General features: G+C 41.6%; 1 protein-coding gene and 1 non-coding gene across 2 annotated transcripts; one reads left to right on the top strand and one right to left on the bottom strand.

Annotated features, from left to right (window-relative positions):
* Positions 1 to 16,393: 16,393 nt before the first annotated feature.
* LOC121991959 lies at positions 16,394 to 19,345 on the top strand. The gene is made up of 3 exons (XM_042546046.1): positions 16,394 to 16,874; positions 17,216 to 17,350; positions 17,437 to 19,345. Exons 1-3 carry the CDS (start codon positions 16,470 to 16,472, stop codon positions 19,069 to 19,071), a joined length of 2,175 nt encoding a protein of 724 aa, XP_042401980.1. The 5' UTR covers positions 16,394 to 16,469; the 3' UTR covers positions 19,072 to 19,345.
* Positions 19,346 to 20,154: 809 nt separating this feature from the next.
* LOC121995111 lies at positions 20,155 to 20,287 on the bottom strand. The gene has a single exon (XR_006115843.1). It is a non-coding gene; the product is annotated as a small nucleolar RNA snoR111 (small nucleolar RNA).
* Positions 20,288 to 20,751: the final 464 nt, after the last annotated feature.

Genomic DNA, 20,751 nt, shown 5'->3' with positions numbered 1-20,751 from the left:
AGATTAGCCTAACTTAAAGGAGGTATTGTTAAATATCAAAAAGGGGGAGATTGTTGGTGCAATATTCCCTAGGTCAAGGTTGACCTAGTTGACTGAGCTTGAATTGGTTCAAGCTCGAGTTTTGATGTTTGAGTTTTGATGTTTGATAATATATGTAGACAATACATGGATATTGTAGGTGCAATTGTTCATGTGGAGAGATTGTGAAGGAGAGTCAAGTAGGTCAAGGTTGACTGGATACTTGACTAGAAAATCCTGATGAGTGAAGCCAGGTGAAAGACCTGGTGAGTGAAGTCAGGTGAAAGTCCTAGTGAGTGAATCTAGGCAGAAGGAAAGTCCTAGTGAGTGAAGTCAGGCAGATGAAAAGTCCTAGTGAGTGAAGCTAGACAGAAGGAAAGTCCTGGTGAGTGAAGCCAGACATATGGAAAGTCCTAGTGAATGAAGCTAGGCAGAAGGAAAGTCCTAGTGAGTGAAGTTAGGCAGATGTGAAGTCCTAGTGAGTCAATCTAGGCAGAAGGGAAGTCCTGGTGAGTGAAGCCAGTCAAGGGAAATCCAGGTGGATCAAGGTTGATCGGACACCTGGTAGAGATAAGTCCAAGTGGGTCAAGGATAACCGGACATTTGGCACGAGGAGAAAAGTCCAAGTGGGTCAAAGGGATTGACCAGACACTTGGTGAGGGAGTCCTAGCAAGTCGAGGGTGACCGGATGCTAGGCATGATGTACCAACAGGTCATGGTTGACCGGATGTTAGTTTAGGAGACTTTGGACTTGGTTTTGGGCAAAATCCATGAGCTGGATCGATCAGCCGATCGATTGGCTCATGCCCAATTGATCGGCTGATCGATTAGGTGAGTCCCCGCGACAAGCCTCCTCCCAATCGATCGGTGGATCGATTGGGAGAAGCTCGCGATCGCACAGAACAGCTCTGGATCGATCGGCCGATCGATTCAGAGCTTCCAATCGATCAGCCAATAGATTGGGAGCTGCGATTTCGTGCGATATGCCCTGAATCGATCAGCTGATCGATCTAGGCAATTCCTGAGAGCACAGAGGCGCTCTTGATCGATCGACCGATCGATCCAAAGCCTCCCCAATCGATTGGGATCCGACCGTTGGCGTAGATATTAGTCGTTGGCGAGCATTTCTTTGGCATATTTTTCGATTCCACTCTACGGGGATCACAACACATCTCCACAACGATCTTTTCTTCCTCACCGCCAGTTCTTGAAAGTTCTTGGAGGCTCATTCAAGTCAAGAGGTGAGTTGCAATAAGAAGAAGAAGAAGCTAGGGTTTTCATTGTAATCTTGTAAGGTTCATTTATATTTTGCTTCTTTCTTTCTCATTGTTGTATTGTGAGGTTGTAAGGCTTCTCCGCCTTTGGTAGTTACCGAGAATGAGTGTTTTTATAGTGGAGGGTGTGTGAGTGTGTGGATCCTTGGACTAGTCACCTCTTCTTGAGGTGGATACCAAGTAAATCCCTAGAGTTAGCGTTGTTGTTTGTGTTTCTTATATTTCCGCTGCACATCATCCCAAGAAGCGAGCAACAACGAGCACGACGATCGCGATGAGCTATTCACCCCCCCCCCCTCTAGCTACATTTCGGTCCCAACACCAACTGGTTTCATAGTTCTGACATGACAGAATAAAAATCTTGGATGGTTATATCTTTCTGTTGTAGTGCGCTGATATCTGCTTCCAATTAATATTATTTGACAAAATTAGACTGTGTGTATAATTTTGCTAGATAATCCTAAACCTCTTTGGTTGTCTCATACTTGGCCAACTCAGTACCAAAGGAGTGTGAAATAGAATTATTGATCCACGTAATAATCTTCGCATTTTCAACCTCCCAAACATTCAACGACTTTGCATAATCATCAGCATTATTGTCCATAGGCTGAACTTGTACACCTGAAACATATCCCCACATAGATTTTCCCTGCAAGAATTTTTTCATAACATATTCCCAATATGAATAATTTTTTCCATCCAGTCAAATACCAATCGATTGAAGTGAATCATCTATGTGACCACTCATGATAACAGAACAAATTTTGCTCACGAATAACCAAACAACAAACAAAAACAAGTTAATGTGAAAATAAAAGAAACTCAATCAAAATTGTATAGATCGTAAAAATTATTGATCGAATTAACAATTCTTTAATTAAATTATCAAAAACACATAAAGATGAAGGTTCTGATACTATGTAAAAATTGACGATGAGTAAAAAATAACCATCTTGATAAATCCAAAAAGTGTTTTAAGAAATAAATAGTACAAAGTCTTATATAATTAGATTAAAAAAAACCTAAACCCTAAATTGAAAAAGTAAAAAACTAAATTGCTCTAAAAGCTATAAATAAATAATTCTAATAAATTTATTTAATCTAACACCCCCTTCTAAGGGTGTTCCTCTATGTATTCGTTAGTTCACAGCGAAAATCTAATACTAATATGAATATAAAAGCTAAAGATAATAAGCAAAAGAACAAGCAAACTGTTACACGTCGATTTACGTGGTTCGGAGATAAAGCTCCTACTCCACGGCTGTCCGTAAGGTGGACAATCCCTATCCGTCGGTGGATTAGTCCCTAGAAACTTTGGCTAGCACAATTCTCCTTGTCGATGGAGAAACCTCGCTACAACTCGATCAAGAACACCCGGATTGCAATGAGAGCTTGGAGACTCTAATTAGACTTTATCCCATTTTGTCAACCAATGCCAGCCACCCCAAGCTCCATTATATAGAGCTTAGGAAAACAACCTTGTTGTTTTACAGTTACCAGTCGATTGGTCCTTGCACCGTCGATTGGTGTCTAGCCAACGGTTCTCTCAACGGCTCTTTACCAGTCGACTGGTGTCTGGCCAACAGTTCTCTCAACGACTCTTTATCAGTTGACTGGTGTCAACACCAATCGACTGATCACAGTCGTTCGGGCACAAGACCTCTCTGTGCTCACCCCCAGCCGACTGGTCCCAGTACCAGTCAACTGCTACAACCCTAAACTAGGGTTTCCCTTCTCGAGTACATTTCTCTCGCACTCAGACCCTCACGACTCACTTGACTCTTCTTTGCAGCTTTGACCTCTTGCCTTCAAGCCTACTTCTTTTGGCTCTTGTCCCTCGGATGCATTCAAGCTCGTGGCTCATCCCAAATATCATCCTTCACGTATGCTCGAAGTCGCTTCCCTCAGCCCTTATCCTTGTTGCCTTGTACACGGTCCCTCGGATACTCCATCCTTCACCGGACCCGAAGTCATCAAGTTGAGTCATATGTATATCCTATAAACCTGCACACTCACATACACATATTAAATACAAGGGTAAACCTAACTTAGACCCTTTGCCCAAACACCAAAACGCATGGTCACACAAACCATTGGGATTGCTCCAACAAAGCCGAGCCGAGTTTAAAATGAACCAGGCCTTTAAAATAATTGTTCAAGCTTATCTTGATTTATTTTTTTATGAGCTTGAGTTTGCTTGAAGCTTGACTTGAGCTTAGTTTGTTTAGATATTATTGAGCTCTCAATTCAAACTTGTTTGATTATTTAAAATTTTTACTTGTTTAATTAGTTGTTAGTAAGCTTGATAATTCAAACTTATTTGTTTATTTTCTTTATTTTTAATTTATTTAACATATTAATAAGAGTTTAATTAATGAGCATAGTTCACAAACGTTGTTCACGGTGTTAGGACCTTCGGATAGCGGTTAGAGAGGGAGGGGTGTGAATAGCCGACCCCAAATTCTCGTTTCTTCCTACAATTTGAGTTAGCGCAGCGGAAATAAAAGGTAGAAACGAGAATGGAGAAGATCAAACCTCAAACACGATGATATAACGAGGTTCGGAGATGATACTCCTACTCCTCGGCGTGTCCGTAAGGTGGACGAATCCTATCAATCCGTCGGTGGATGAGACCCCAGAAAATCGGCTAATAAGAACTCCTTCTGGGTGGAGAAACCTCGCCACAATCTCTTTTGCAACAGCAATAAAGGAGTATAAGAAATAAAGCAAGAAACAATGGATAATATGAATGTAAATACACTCTACCAAGTTTGCTTGCCTTCTTCTCGTCGACTGGAGTCCGTTGATGAAGCAGCAACTTCACGGATGATGCCAACAACAGCTGATCAACCAGTCGAGAGAAGCTCACACGAAGCTTCAGAAAAGAGGAGCTCAGCAAAGCTCAAATCGCAGTAAGGAGGAAGAGCAAGAATTGTTCCTGTAGAGGCCCTCGACCTCGATATATATATCCTGCACCTACTACACCTGTGAAGAAGACAAAGAGCAACACAGAAATCTAGCCGTTGTGTCGCAACAGCTAGGCCTGGACTGATCAGGCTCCAACCTGATCGGTCTGGGAGCCAACTGATCGGTCTATGGACCGATCACGCCCTAGGCTGATCGGTCCCCAGACCGGTCAGCCATCTCTGTGAGGGTTGGCTTTAAAGCCTGATCGGTCTGTGGACCGATCAGGCAACGATCAGTAGCTTCCTGATCGTTTTCTGATCGGTCTGTGGACCGATCAGATAACCTTCAGCGAACCACTGTTTGGTTACTGATCGGTCACCAGACCGATCCAATGCCTTAGAGCTTCCCAGCCCTAAATCCTAAAGCTTTCCCTGTCTAGAGAACGAGCTACCGAGCCCTCTCTGACCTAGTCTGGAGAAACGAGCTACCGAGCCCTCTCCGACTTCCATGTCCGGTCCAGAGAACGAGCTACCGAGCCCTCTCTGACCTAGTCCGGAGAACGAGCTACCGAGCCCTCTCCGACTTCCACGTCCGGTCCAGAGAACGAGCTACCGAGCCCTCTCTGACCTAGTCTGGAGAACGAGCTACCGAACCCTCTTCGACTTCATCCGGTCCAGAGAATGAGCTACCGAGCCCTCTCTGACCTAGTCCGGAGAACGAGCTACCGAGCCCTCTCCAACTCTGTCTGGTCCAGAGAACGAGCTCCCGAGCCCTGTCTGACCTAGTCCGGAGAACGAGCTGCCGAGCCCTCTCCGACGTCGTCTGGTCCAGAGAACGAGCTCCCGAGCCCTCTCTGACCTAGTCCGGAGAACGAGCTGCCAAGCCCTCTCCGACTTCCCATGCCAAGCTTCCATACTTGGACTTCTCCCGTGCCAAGCTCCCTGCTTGGACTTTTCCGTGCCAAGTCTCCATACTTGGACTTTTCCCGTGCCAAGCTCCCTGCTTGGACTTTTCCGTGCCAAGTCTCCATACTTGGACTTTTCCCCGTGCCAAGCTCCCTGCTTGGACTTTTCCGTGCCAAGTCTCCATACTTGGACTTTTCCCGTGCCAAGTCTCCATACTTGGACTTTACCGAATCAAGTCAACTCAAGTCGGGTCAACCAGGTCAGCCTTGACCGAAGGTTGCACCCACAATCTCCCAAGTTTGTATTCTTGTTAAACATCAAGATATAACTTTTCTATTCTCGTCAAACATCAAAATACAACTCGAGTCAGGTCAACTCGAGTCGGGTCAACCAGGTCAACCTTGACCTAAGGTTGCACCAACAATCTCCCCCTTTTTGAGTTTGACAAAAACCATAATCAAGTTAGGTTAACCCGATAACCTAACTTAGGTTTTACAATAGTTCTCCAATCAATGTTCTTTCTTGAACATTCTCCCCAAACTCCAATGTTCTTCCTTGAACATTCTCTAGACATTTCTCCCCCTTTTTGACACACATAAAAAAGAGTGAATCAAGGTTAAGAGTTTCTTCCTAATGAAAGTCTCATACCTTTCATTGAAACCCTTAATTTCCCCCTTGATACTAAAGACAATAATCAACTTAGTGATAATCCCATATCACTCATCCTCAGAAATCCAGTAAAAACTCCACCTAAAAGTCAACTCCCCATTGACCAATAGGTAAAACTCCCCCTAAAGGTCAACTCCCCTTTGACCAATAGGTAAAACTCCCCCTAAAGGTCAACTCCCCCTTGACCATTGCACCAACAATGTCTTGGAGAGTTTCAACCCTTTAGAAATAAAAAACACCAACTTCCAAAGCTGAAATTTCAGACAACAATCGAAAATCAGCATTTTGGCACGCTCTGATCGGTTACCAGACCGATCAGAACCTCACTGGATCGGTCACCAGACCGATCCACACTTCTCTGGATCGGTCCAGTGACCGATCCAGACTTCCTTGGACCGATCAGGATCCCCTCTGATCGGTCCACAAATCTCTGATAGGGATTTCTGATTTTTCTCCCGAAATTCAGAAACCCCTAAAAAATCACAGAAAATTTCAAAAATTATAAAATTTTGAGGATACATTCCTCATAACATATATTATCATGGAAAAATAGTTTTCTATGAAAATAACTTCCATTTTTAAATCTTGATACAAAGTTCGAAAGACTTTGAAATAGCTCAAGGTTAATCCATCTTTGTGTCAACTTGCTCAATGATGAATGCTATCATTAGAAAAGCTTCATCAAGGTTTTTCAAATCAATTTTGAAATGATTTTAAACCATTTAATTTAGGACCACAATCTTAGGGCTAAGTGTACATGACTTGTACGCAAGCTTTCTCTATGATCCTCAATTTCGAATTAGGCTCATCTAGGTACAAGAACTATGCACCTTGATCCTAACTCATAATCCTAATATCTCACACACATCTAAGGTGTATCAAACACATCCAAGTCAATTTTGATGTGAGATATGAGTTTAGGTTATCTTAAGCTAAGTTCTCATGCATTTTCTAAACAACAATTTGATCTCCATATCAAATTATGTTTTTATCCTTAAATCAATTTAATTGATCATACATGCAAGAGATGATGACATGGCATAAAATAATATCATAAGTGGAAACATGTGTCAATGTCATGATGTCATGGCATAAAGTATGAAACTTAAATAAGGCATGACATATAACTAACCTAAGCATTATCATGACATTTCAAATGATAGTAAATTAGATATGATGTCATGACATGGCATATGACAAATAATATATGGCAAATAACATATAAAGGTATAGAAAATACCTAATTCTAGCTTTAGTTGCCATTTTTGATAATTTTGCCATAAATTCTATATTCCTAAGTGTAATAGTTCTAAAATCATATACTAAAGATTTTTAGATCACTATGTGCCAATTAGATTGACCCTAGAAAATTCCTCAAGTGTGGTTGACACATCCTAATCACCTTAGGAATGAGTAAAATTTTAAATTTCATTTTCAAGGCTTGATTACACCTTGAAAATTCCTAAAATGCAACCTTTTGCCATGATTAGGTTAACTACCTATCCAATTAAGGTTGGCACACCCTAACCCATCTAGCGTGATGGAATCACGCTCCTAGGAACCCAAAACCTATTTGAGCTCATTGGGTTCACTAAATATTCACTAGGGATGACTTCCCTAGCAACCCTCCTAATGACCCTCCTAGGCTTTAAATCCTTGGTCATTTGGGACTCATCAAGATCAACTCTAGGGTTGACTCCCCTTGTGACCTTGGTGATGGTCTTCCTAGCCCTAGGTCTTGTTCCATAATCGAATGGAACATTATGATAAGTGGGCTTGACCATTTGAGACTTAGGTTTGTGACTCAAACCTCTCATGTCCTTGGGCTTTTGTTTTTGACCCTTAGACCCTAGAGTTGACTTCTCCAAATTCTTAAGGGTCTTTTCTAAAGTGTCAAGTCTTGACCTTAAGACTTGATTTTCCTTCTCTAATACCTCAAGTTTTAATTTGTCATTTTTCTTTGAGGTATTCCTAGGCATATGTCTAGTTGTTTTGGGATTCCTATCTAGGTTTTCCTTAACCTTAGATGAATTAATTCTAGGGTTGGTACTTCTAGTATTGTCCTTATCTAGACTAACATGTTTGGCACCTAAGCACATGTATCGGTTTCTATAGTTATCATGCTTATCATTATTGACAAATGCAATAAAGCTACTAGCATGTGTCTTATTAGAATTGCAAGTATATGCCTTAAAGGGTACCTTAGGGTTTGCCTTAGCTCCCCCCATAGATGTGCTTGGTCTCTTGTCCTTGTGAGGTTGCCTCCTCCTCAGACATTGGCTCCTATAATGTCCCCTTTGCTTGCATTGGAAGCACACCACGTGCTCCTTGCCCTTGCGTATCGGGACTCCGGCTTCCTTGACCTTTGGCGTCGGTGGAGTCTTCCTAATCCTCTTTGGACATTTACTCTTGTAATGCCCATATTCCCTACACTCAAAACACATTATATGTAATTTACTTGAAATTAAGTTGCTTGAGTTACCTAGGGTTGAGGATGGATATAAGCTCTCTTCTTCATCCCTTCCGGAGGTAGAGACTTCTTCTTCTTGCTCCAATCTTGAAGAAGAACTCTTCTCCTCTTCTTCCTTAGATGTTGAGTAGCCCTCAACTTCTAATTCCATACCTCCATGATGTGAGCTACTTGGCTCACTTGACTCCTCTTCATGACTTGAATTGGAGCTCTCCTCATGGAACTTAGCCAAGTTGTTCCACAACTCCTTGGCATCGTTGTATCCACCTATCTTATGCAAGACATCATTAGGTAATGAAAATTCAAAGATTTTTGTTACCTCGTCATTGATCATGGATCGGTGGATTTGTTCCTTCGTCCACTTCTTCTTCTCAAGAGGTTCTCCTTCTTTATCCACCGGAGGAATAAAACCTACTTTTACACAATTCCAATTTACTAGGTTAGTCATAAGAAAATACTTCATTCTTACCTTCCAATACGCGAAGTCGTCGCGATCGTAGAAGGGTGGAATCGTGATGTCTTCTCCAAGTCGATCCATTTTCTAGCTTGTGCTCCCCCGGGTGTTAATCCGTCGAAGAGCAACCTTGCTCTGATACCACTTGTTAGGACCTTCGGATAGCGGCTAGAGAGGGGGGTGTGAATAGCCTGTTAGGATCGATGGTCGCGGCTAGAGAGGGGGGGTGTGAATAGCCGACCCCAAATCTTCGTTTCTTTCTACAAGTTGACGTTAGCGCAGCGGAAAATAAAACAAAGAAACAAAGACAAGAAGATCAAACCTCAACACGCAGCGATGTAACGAGGTTCGGAGATAAACTCCTACTCCTCGGCGTGTCCGTAAGGTGGACGAAGCCTATCAATCCGTCGGTGGATGAGTCCCCGGAGAACCGGCTAATATATATACTTCTTCTGGGTGGAGAAACCTCGCCACAATCTTTCTTGCACCAGCAAGAATAGGAGTACAAGAATACACAAGAAGAAGCAACAATATGAATGAAAAAAAACAAACAATCTTGCCTTCTCGTCGGCTGTTGATGAAGCAGCAACTTCACGGGCCAAATACAGCAGCAACTGTTGGAGACCCCAGCCGAGTAAGCTCACGCGAAGCTTCAGCTAAGAAGAGCTCAGCAAAGCTCAACTACAGAAGCAAGAGGTAGCAGCTGAGGAGAGGAAGAAGAAGAAGTGTTGCTGTAGAAGCCCTCGATCTCCTTTTATAACCTGCACTGCAAAGAAGACAGCGAAGAAGACGGAGATAGCCGTTGTCACTCATAACGGCTATACCTGGACCGATCAGGCTCCACCCTGATCGGTCCGAGGCCTCCCTGATCGGTCTTGGGGACCGATCAGGACCTATGCTGATCGGTCCCCAGACCGATCAGCACTCTTCACAAAGAACTCGCCCAACTCTCTGATCGTCTCCTGATCGGTCTGTGGACCGATCAGGGTGCATGTGGATCGGTCCACAGACCGATCCCCTCCTTTTCTCTTTGCCTTCTGTTCGCTTTCTTGATCGGTCTGCAGACCGATCAGATAACATACAGTAGCATACTGTTTGGTTACTGATCGGTCACCAGACCGATCAGATAACCCAGTGTATCATTAGATCGATCCACTGATCGATCCAGCTCTTGGTTTTTGCCCAAACCAAGTCTCACGCCTTCCAAACCAATATCCGGTCAACCTTGACCTATTGGTATCTCATGCTTAGCATCTGGTCACTCCCTTGACCTGCTAAGACTCCCTACCAAGTGTCCGGTCAATCCCTTTGACCCACTTAGACTTTTCTCTTCGTGGCAAGTATCCGGTCACTCCCTTGACCTACTTGACCTTCACAACACCAGATGTCCGATCAGCCTTGATCCATCTGGATTTTTCCTTGCCCGGCTTCACTAACCAGGACTTCCCAACTGCCTGGCTTCACTCACCAGGACTTTCACTTTCACCTAGCTTCACTCACTAGGGTTTTCACCTAGCTTCACTCACCAGGATTTCCAATCTGCCTGGCTTCACTCACCAGGACTTTTCCGTCTGCCTGGCTTCATTCACCAGGACTTTCCATCTGCCTGGCTTCACTCACCAGGACTTTCACCTGGCTTCACTCACCAGGATTTTCCATCTGCCTTCCTGATCTAGAGAACGAGCTACCGAGCCCTCTCTGACCTAATCCGGAGAACGAGCTACCGAGCCCTCTTCGTCTTTTACTTCCGATCAAGAGAACGAGCTACCGAGCCCTCTCTGACCTAATCCGGAGAACGAGCTACCGAGCCCTCTCCGTCTTTCACTTCCGGTCCAGAGAACGAGCTATCGAGCCCTCTCTGACTTCCACTTGCCAAGTTCCCATACTTGGACTTCTCCGTGCCAAGTCTCCATACTTGGACTTTCTCCCGTGCCAAGCTCCCTGCTTGGACTTTTCCCGTGCCAAGCTCCCTGCTTGTACTTTTCCGTGCCAAGTCAACTCACCTCGGGTCAACCAGGTCAACCTTGACCAAGGGTTGCACCCACAACCTCCCAAGTTTCTGTTCTTGTCAAACATCAAGATACAACTTGAGTCAGGTCAACTCGAGTCAGGTCAACCAGGTCAACCTTGACCTAAGGTTGCACCAACAATCTCCCATCAAAATATAACTCTTCTGTTCTCGTCAAACATCAAAATACAACTCGAGTCAGGTCAACTCGAATCGGGTCAATCAGGTCAACCTTGACCTAATGTTGCACCAACATAGCCGACCCCAAATTCTCGTTTCTTCCTACAATTTGAGTTAGCGCAGCGGAAATAAAAAGTAGAAACGAGAATGGAGAAGATCAAACCTCAAACACGACGATATAACGAGGTTCGGAGATGATACTCCTACTCCTCGGCGAGTCCGTAAGGTGGACGAATCCTATCAATCCGTCAGTGGATGAGACCCCGGAAAATCGGCTAATAAGAACTCCTTCTGGGTGGCGAAACCTCGCCACAATCTCTTTTGCAACAGCAATAAAGGAGTACAAGAAATAAAGTAAGAAACAATGGATAATATGAATGTAAATACACTCTACCAAGTTTGCTTGCCTTCTTCTCGTCGATTGGAGTCCGTTGATGAAGCAGCAACTTCACGGATGATGCCAACAGCAGCTGATCAACCAGTCGAGAGAAGCTCACACGAAGCTTCAGCAAAGAGGAGCTCAGCAAAGCTCAAATCGCAGTAAGGAGGAAGTGCAAGAACTATTCCTGTAGAGGCCCTCGACCTCGATATATATATCCTGCACCTGCTACACCTGTGAAGAAGACAAAGAGTAACACAGAAATCTAGCCGTTGTGTCGCAACGGCTAGGCCTGGACCGATCAGGCTCCAGCCTGATCGGTCTGGGAGCCATCTGATCGGTCTGTGGACCGATCACGCCCTAGGCTGATCGGTCCCCAGACCGGTCAGCCATCTCTGTGAGGGTTGGCTTTAAAGCCTGATCGGTCTGTGGACCGATCAGGCAACGATCAGTAGCTTCCTGATCGTTTTCTGATCGGTCTGTGGACCGATCAGATAACCTTCAGCGAACCACTGTTTGGTTACTGATCGGTCACCAGACCGATCCAATGCCTTAGAGCTTCCCAGCCCTAAATCCTAAAGCCTTCCCGGTCTAGAGAACGAGTTACCGAGCCCTCTCTGACCTAGTCTGGAGAAACGAGCTATCGAGCCCTCTCCGACTTCCATGTCTGGTCCAGAGAACGAGCTACCGAGCCCTCTCTGACCTAGTCCGGAGAACGAGCTACCGAGCCCTCTCCGACTTCCACGTCCGGTCCAGAGAACGAGCTACCGAGCCCTCTCTGACCTAGTCTGGAGAACGAGCTACCGAGCCCTCTCCGACTTTATCCGGTCCAGAGAACGAGCTACCGAGCCCTCTCTGACCTAGTCTGGAGAACGAGCTACCGAGCCCTCTCCAACTCTATCTGGTCCAGAGAACGAGCTCCCGAGCCCTCTTTGACCTAGTCCGGAGAACGAGCTGCCGAGCCCTCTCCGACTTCGTCTGGTCCAGAGAACGAGCTCCCGAGCCCTCTCTGACCTAGTCAGGAGAACGAGCTGCCAAGCCCTCTCCGACTTCGTCTGGTCCAGAGAACGAGCTCCTGAGCCCTCTCTGACCTAGTCCGGAGAACGAGCTGCCGAGCCCTGTCCGACTTCCCATGCCAAGCTTCCATACTTGGACTTCTCTCGTGCCAAGCTCCCTGCTTGGACTTTTCCGTGCCAAGTCTCCATACTTGGACTTTTCCCGTGCCAAGCTCTCTGCTTGGACTTTTCCGTGCCAAGTCTCCATACTTGGACTTTTCCCCGTGCCAAGCTCTCTGCTTGGACTTTTCCGTGCCAAGTCTCCATACTTGGACTTTTCCCGTGCCAAGTCTCCATACTTGGACTTTACCGAATCAAGTCAACTCAAGTCGGGTCAACCAGGTCAGCCTTGACCGAAGGTTGCACCCACAATCTCCCAAGTTTGTATTCTTGTCAAACATCAAGATACAACTTTTCTATTCTCGTCAAACATCAAAATACAACTCGAGTCAGGTCAACTCGAGTCGGGTCAACCAGGTTAACCTTGACCTAAGGTTGCACCAACACACGGATGTTGTTCATGAACATTATTCACAAACATTAATGAGTTGAACATATGTGTTCAAACTTATTTATTTAGTTTAGCAAGCTGTTCAAGCATATTTATTTAATTGATTTTGTATATATTGAATGAACATAAACAAGTACTTATCAAGTCAAACACCAAAATTATTCATGAATAATTGGTTCATTTACAACCCTACCATTGCCTACTTGTTTTTTATCTTTGTATTAGAGTGCTTGTTTTGGGAAAATGCTTTAGCTTTCACCCTAAAGCTTGTTACAGAAATGTTTGAATTGGAAATTGTTGGTGATGCCGGAAGCATCACTTGTAAAGAAACTCTTAGGAAGTTAAACCTTGGGCATATAAGATAGCATTATTGACCTTATATATTCCATGATATGAGACAATTATTATCATCCCCTTTTATTCAATTTTTTTTTTAAATTTTAGTTTAGTGTAATAAGTGTTTGTCTAATATCTATAATAAATGGTTGTTTTAGAGCTTGATTTATTTATTTTTCTTGTAGAAAATTGGAATGTCTCCCACTAGGATATATCTATCAGGATATACGAGAAAAAAAAGTTGAAGGATTTATTGAGTATCAAAGAGGGGTGATAGACAGATTTGTTGTTAAAGAATCGAAAAATCCATCACTTGAAGATTTGAATAATGAAGAGTAAAAATAAATAATTATAATGAATTACACGAAGGCTTAGACATTGAAAATGATATAGAGAAAGATGTGAATGAGATTGAAGGCAATTAAAGTGGTGATGACTTAGACTTTGAAAATAATTATTTTGAAAGTGATGATAATATTATTAATGCAGTGAATGAAGAACCAAGTTCATCGATTTCACTTGACATTTTTTATCTAAGAAACTGGAAGAAGTTAGATCCTAAGTGGAAGGATCAATTAGTGGAAAAGGGGTCCTATAAGAGATGTATTGATAGGGAAAGGTCTCAAAGATAGATCAAATATATGATTCTCTTCATATTCCTACACTCGGATTTTTCTAAATAGTCAAAAATACTATTGAGATTAGTTGGTTTATTCAAAACTACTTGATAAAATATTTTATTTTTGTTGCAAGTTGTTTAAAAGAGGGTCTCAACCAAGTCAATTAGCAAATGAAGGATACTATGATTGGGGGGATCTTAGTAAAAGACTTAAAGAACATGAGACAAGTATTGAATATAACAATTATTATGCTTGCTAGTCTGAGTTACGTATTAGGTTAGTGAAGGGTAAAATAATTGATCATGCTATTCAAGATCAAATCAAGAAGGTAAAAGAGCATTGGAGGAAGGTATTACATCGATTAATTTCACTTGTGAGATTTTTGGTTGAATAAAACATAACATTTTGTGGTAGTAATGAGAAACTTTATGATGATAACAATAGAAACTTTATGGCTATTATTGAGATGATTGTCAAGTGGGACTCAATGATGAAGGAACATCTTGAAAGAAATGCACATCATCATCATTTTAGCCACAAAATTCATAATGAGTTGATATGTTTGTTAGCTTCTGAAATCAAGAGTTCTATTCTTCAAAACATTAAAGAAGCTAAATTTTTTTTCTGTAATACTTGATTGCACTCCTGATGCTAGTAACAATGAGAAAATGACTTTGAGCATTAAACACTCCGTGTGGTTGTCATTTTTTGAATTTAACCCTTTGTAACATTGCAAATTCCTGTGGAAAAGCAGAAAACTTTTTTGGAGTAGTTCAATGACTTTATACAATATTTTCTCATTCTACAAAGAGGTGGAAGGTTTTGATAGAAATCTTTACCAACATTTGAACTTGAAAATTTTGAGTTTTTAGTGGATATGATTATTTAATATGACATAATGGATAAAGTTAACATTATTAACAAAGGCTTACAATATGAAAATATGCTTGTTGACATTGCTATGATCAAGGTTAAGGGGATAATTGCTTCTTTTGAAGAGTAAAAAGAATCTAGATTTGGACAAGTTATCAATACAATAAAAGAATTTATTTCAACAATGGAGCTTGATCATATTTTTTTGTGAAAAGAGACAAATATATAGTAAAAAGATATTTCTGTTAAATTTTGTTTGAGATCAATTATGATCCCAAAAAGATTGAATACATTAGTAATGATTTTGATTGAGAGTGAGTTTCTAGAAAAATTTAATTATGAAAAATTGATGGATGACTTTATAGATAAAAACTTAAGAAGATTAATTTTTCATAGTTATTTTTCATTTTCTATTATGTAAAGATATTGATTATTATCAATGTAGATTATAATATTTTCCGTTATTGTAAATCTCAGTTTATGTATTCCATTAATAATTTTTTTTTTATAGCATCGAATTTATTATTTTTTAAATTAATACAGTATTCATTATTTTTTGCACCGGACTCTATGGCCGCCCTGGGTTAGGTGAACCATAATATTTTTGTACATGCTGTAAATTAATCTCATGCTTTGCTATAACAAACCAACTGTGCCACTCTGTCTAGCAAAAACAATCAAAAACAAAAACTATTACTACTAATATGGCGCATCTGCAAGGAACCCTTAGGAAAAAACATTATGATGATATTTGGTCGGTGGATTTAAAAATGAGAAAATAAAATGATAGTAAAAGATAATATTTAGATTATAAATTTTAAAATTATAATTTTTAAATAATTTCTAAATTTATTATATCGTATATACACTAAAGGTAGTGTTTGTAGTTCCTTCAGGGTTGTGTGATGGTTAAAATATAAGATCTTCATATGAGATTTTAAGATCGAAATTTGATGCGTTCGAATATATTTTTTTTTATATCTTGATCATCTATACTAATGATTAGTAGTTACTTATAATTTATTTCTTTTATATTCATCTAGGAACGGATTGATAAAAATACTATGATAAATAACTTACTCACTCAGATAAAACAAAGTATTATTCAATTTGTTTCAAACTTAAAGCATATCAAGTATAAAGAATGACAATGTAAATACTCTCCTTGGTGGGACTCTAGCAACCGTCGTGATCTATAACAGATGAATCATGAAATAAGTCGAAAAAATCAAACAGACATCGCACGTGACGACGTGGCACGACGAGGGCCCGCACTCCGAGGTCCTCCGTGCACCCTGTCTCATCTCGGCATCCACTGCCATCCTATTCTACCTTACCCTCGGATTCCTTTCCCATTCCCCGAGGACGAAATAAGCCTGACCATCTCAACACAACAAGCATGCTTTTGGCCAATTATCATCAAAATCTGAATAGCTTTGTTGTTTTTCACGCCGATGAAAGCACGTTTCCTGTAATGGGCATCACATCGTTTTCTGATCCACTCACTATATTCGAAATAAAACCGAGCCCCGCGATCGTGCAGCGTACATGTCTGTTTATTTATTTAATATCTCCTGAAATTGGTAATCTATTTTCAAGATCGGAGCCCGAAACTCGGAGAATCACATGATAATTAAATTATTTGGGGCAAAAAATATTAAAGACATTATTTATTTATAAAGAGTTGTTGCAAGGATAATTTGGTAATTTCGACAGTACTCTGGGTAAACGCTTGCTTCCCCATACCCCCTTTCTATTCGCTCTCCTTTTTTCCTTCCCGTGCCATGCCGTCGGAGTGACGTTGTGGTGAATGCCGACTTCCACCGTGGCTTCCGCCGTCCGCCGCATCCCGGGGATTCCCCCCTCCAAGGTGCCTCCTCACTCTGATCTCCGTCCCGCGCGCAAGCCCCGCCCTCGTCGCCAGATCCGCGGCCCCGCATTCCCCGGCGTTAATGCCGGGGCCCGCCCCAGAAAGGACAGCGCCGCTTCCGGCGGGAGGAGGAGCGGTCCCAGCACTCCTCTGCTCCGGTGGAAGTTCTCAGAGAAGCCCTCGCAGAAGACCGAGGCTGTTACTGCCGGTGAGCCACCGTCGCCGCCTCCCCAGCTCACTCGGGTCTCCGCTAGGAAGCTCGTTGCCGGGATCTGGCGCCTACGGCCTATAGATTCCGCCTGCGGTGGCGGGGGAGAAGGATGGCGAGCTCGTGTAGGTCTTGAGGTATGATAGTACTATGAACTTCGCCCCCTTTGTGATTTTGTTTCTAGGGTTTGTTTCAACTGTACGACATTTTGACAGCATTCTTGTGTTGTTAAAAATTGTTTCTCGTTGCTCAGATTGTTCGCAACCTTCAATAGTCCCTTCATGATCTCATAGAAAAAGTGAAAAAGAGACATTAAGAGTATTTATTCAGCTCTTAATTTAGCAATCTGTTCTTGCTATGTAATTGTTTTTATTCACTTCCAATTTATGATCCATCTGGTTGTTTGCAAAGTTTGGTACTTGTACACGATCATGGCACTTGGAACTCATTTCTCTGCTCCTTGCATTTGTCTCTGCAGTCAGGCTCTGGTTGCCAACAAGTTCAGTTGCTTTACAATCCCCTAAGCACTGGCATCCATACTAATAAGAGCAAGAAGCTTGAGTTTGCAAGTCCAGTCTCCGTCTTAAGTCCAAAACACAGTGAGATCCACAAGGTTACATTTCCGCATTATAAATTCGCTTGAATCCTTGGGTTTTATACTTGTGTCGATTGTAATTATAGTTGCTTCATGTTCAACAGTGTTCTGGTTTTCCAAGCTCTGCACTGGAGAAGGCTACTAAATGGGACCCTGGGAGCTCAATGACATCAGAAGAGGTCTATCGATTCTACAGTCACTTGAAGCTTCTTGAAGACCAGGAGGTGAACACTGTATCCGTCATTTCTTCTCTCAGAACTGAGCTTGAAAAGGCTCATGTACGCGTTAGTGAGCTCGAGACAGAACGCAAGTCATCCAAGAAGAAGTTGGATCAGTTCTTGAAAAGACTTGCAGAGGAGAAAGCATCATGGCGGAGCAGAGAGCATGAGAAGGTCCGAACAATAATTGAAGCAATGAAGGCTGACCTCGATAGAGAGAGGAAGAAGCAGCAAAAGATAGACATCGTTAATTCCAAGCTTGTCAATGAGCTAGCTGAGGTCAGGTTAACTGCTAAGAAGCTGTTACAGGATTACGAGAAAGAACGCAAAGCTCGTGAGCTCGTAGAAGAGGTTTGTGATGAGCTTACGAAAGAGATTGGGGAAGACAAAGCTGAAATTGAAGCACTGAAGATTGAAGCAATGAAGATACGAGAAGAGGCTGAAGTGGAGAAAAGAATGTTGCAGATGGCAGAAGTATGGCGCGAAGAAAGGGTTCAGATGAAGTTAATTGATGCAAAGCTAACTCTTCAGGAGAAGTATTCGCAGATGATGGAGCTAAAAGCAGATCTAGATGCATTTTTAGCTGCAAAGAAGAGTGGAGCTATGGATGTTGCATTAACGAGAGAAGCTGAGTTGCTGAAAGATAAAGTAAACTTGGTTAATGTTGAGGACATAAAAGAGTTCATTTACCAGCCGCCGCCTGCTTCCGAAGATATTTATGCTGTGTTCCAAGAACTCCAGCCAAGACAAGAAACTAGTGAAGCAAATATCCACCAACAATGCAGCGGTCTTAGCCCTCGAAGCCATGCCTCCAAGATTAACGAATCAAGTCATGAGAGCAATGTCTTTCTAGAGCATCACATAAAGCCGCATGAAGATGAGTTGTTTGATAGTGATGAGGATGCTGAAGATGAAAGTGACTGGGAAACAATGAGTCATCCCGAGGAACAAGGTTCAAGCAATACACTCGATGGGAGTGAACCATCTGTTAACGATTACTTTAAGGAGAGCAATGCAGATGCTTCAGTGAGTGAAGCAGAATGGAAGGAGATTGGGGACAACAAACCAGATGCTGAAACTGTACGAGAAGTTTGCTCGACAAATGCAAAGTCGAGGAAAAAGGTGCCTTCGATTAGTAAGTTATGGAGATCATCCATGCATGATATTACAGGGATAGAACCAGGACGACTGTCAGTATCAGACGCAAGAGTTTCGAATAATGGCGAAGAGCACAAGAAACATTTGGTCGAGCATGCGAATGGAAGGCTGACAAAAGGAGGAAGGATCTCCAATGGTACATTATCTCCCGATATAGGATTAGGCGAAAGTGGCTTAAGCCCAGGGAGCTTAGGACAGTGGAATTCGCCTGATTCACTGAATCCTCATATCACTCAGGGAATGAAAGGGTGTATTGAATGGCCGCGAGGTAATCAGAAGCGTAGTTTAAAGGCAAAGCTAATTGACGCGAGGATGGAGAGTCGAAAGATTCAGTTGCGACATGTCCTGAAACAGAAAATTTAGTATGCCAACGACCAATATGAATGAAACCCATTGAAGAGGAGAATGTTCCTTCATTGAAGAAGCCATGAAACATTAGATACATTCTCCCATGGAGAGAATTCACTGGGTAGTTCCTACATTTGAGTAGTTTTATAATCAACTTTAGTCCGGAGCTGATCTTGAACTTGTACTCTAGGTCTCTATTGTATATGATGTGTAGGTAACTCAATTTCAGCGACTATGAAATGTGCAATATTAATACATTTACAGTGCTACTCGTAATAAATTTATCAATTATATGATTTCTGAGTATACTGATAAGTGTCATAATTTAATCATAGTTATCACAATTTAACTTAATATGCTATGTGATATGATATACTTGGTGGAATTCCACCTACATTGGTATTGGATCAAGTAAACAGATCATAGGCAGTGGAAAAAAGGAACATTTACTAGAGGATTAGGATCAAATCAACTTATGAACATTTAATTATGAATTTTTTTTCACGAGTACATTTTTTTGGACGTTTTAGTACAGTGATGTGATAAACATGAAATTAGACCGATTAATTTTGATTGGTATAACAAATTAAATTGTCTTGATTGATAACCGAATCCAACTAAATTAATTTGTCTTGATTAAATATGAAATTGAATCTTTTAATTACACAGAACGAGAACTTCTAGATCGTTTTGCACAATTCAGATTGGCTTTTAGTTTCTTTTCCCTTTCCTATTTAATTTAAATATATATACACTATAAATTGATAAAACCATAAAAAATCTCTTCTAGTAAAATAAAATCCATCAACATTTATGAATCACTTATCGAAATGATTTTCGATTTATAAACGATTGTTTATATAATCCTCCAGTAAAAACACTTTTACGCGTAATTATCAAAAGTCCATCGACATGTTCTCGATGGCGCCTATTAACTTGTCAAAAAAAAAGCAATTTTTTATCAAAAAATATAATTAAACGTTCCTGAATGAAGAATTTGAGATATCAACACACCCCTTGAACTTTCTCTAACAATAAATGGATAAAGGCCGCGATGAAGGAGCCAAAGAAATGTAAAAGAAAATCATATGGAAAGAAATGTGGTCGAGCAACAATCGTACCGCCAACGGGAGGAGTGGCGGCAGAAACGATATCTCGACTCGTCGTTTTTGCCCCCGCGCTGCTCTTGCAAAAGAGAATCGCCCAGGGAGAAGAGCGTTCCCTCTTCCGAAGAAGCAGAGGCCACAGGCAAAACACAGTAGAGCAAAAACAAAAAAACAAAAACAAAGAAGAAAAAGAAGAGACTTGATGCGATAAAAAGGGAAGAGCGTCTCGGCCGCCGTCGAGCTCAACTTCATGGATCGCGGGGCGAGGAATGAACCCTAAACTTGGATGGAAGACGCATTTTATAGAGAGACAATTTAAAGGATGCGCTTTGATGGTCTGTGCACGTTGCCACCTCTTAAGCCCGGCCCATTTAATGTACATCTAAATATGCTTCCTTATTAAATATAATTTCAAAACAATAATGAAATTTTAGAAAATTTCGAGAAATATGGAAACATGATTTCAAACTTTTGTTTTTTTTTAATTTTCACTCCCTTTAACTTAAATGTTATATCCTACACTCTAAATTTCAGTCCTATTTTTTTTTAAAAATAATTAATACTAAATACTCACAAATAAATGTAAAAG

Source organism: Zingiber officinale, chromosome 1B, assembly GCF_018446385.1.
Source record: "Zingiber officinale cultivar Zhangliang chromosome 1B, Zo_v1.1, whole genome shotgun sequence".
In the NCBI taxonomy this organism is placed as follows: Eukaryota; Viridiplantae; Streptophyta; class Magnoliopsida; order Zingiberales; family Zingiberaceae; genus Zingiber; species Zingiber officinale.
This window is presented reverse-complemented; position numbering and strand designations above follow the sequence as displayed.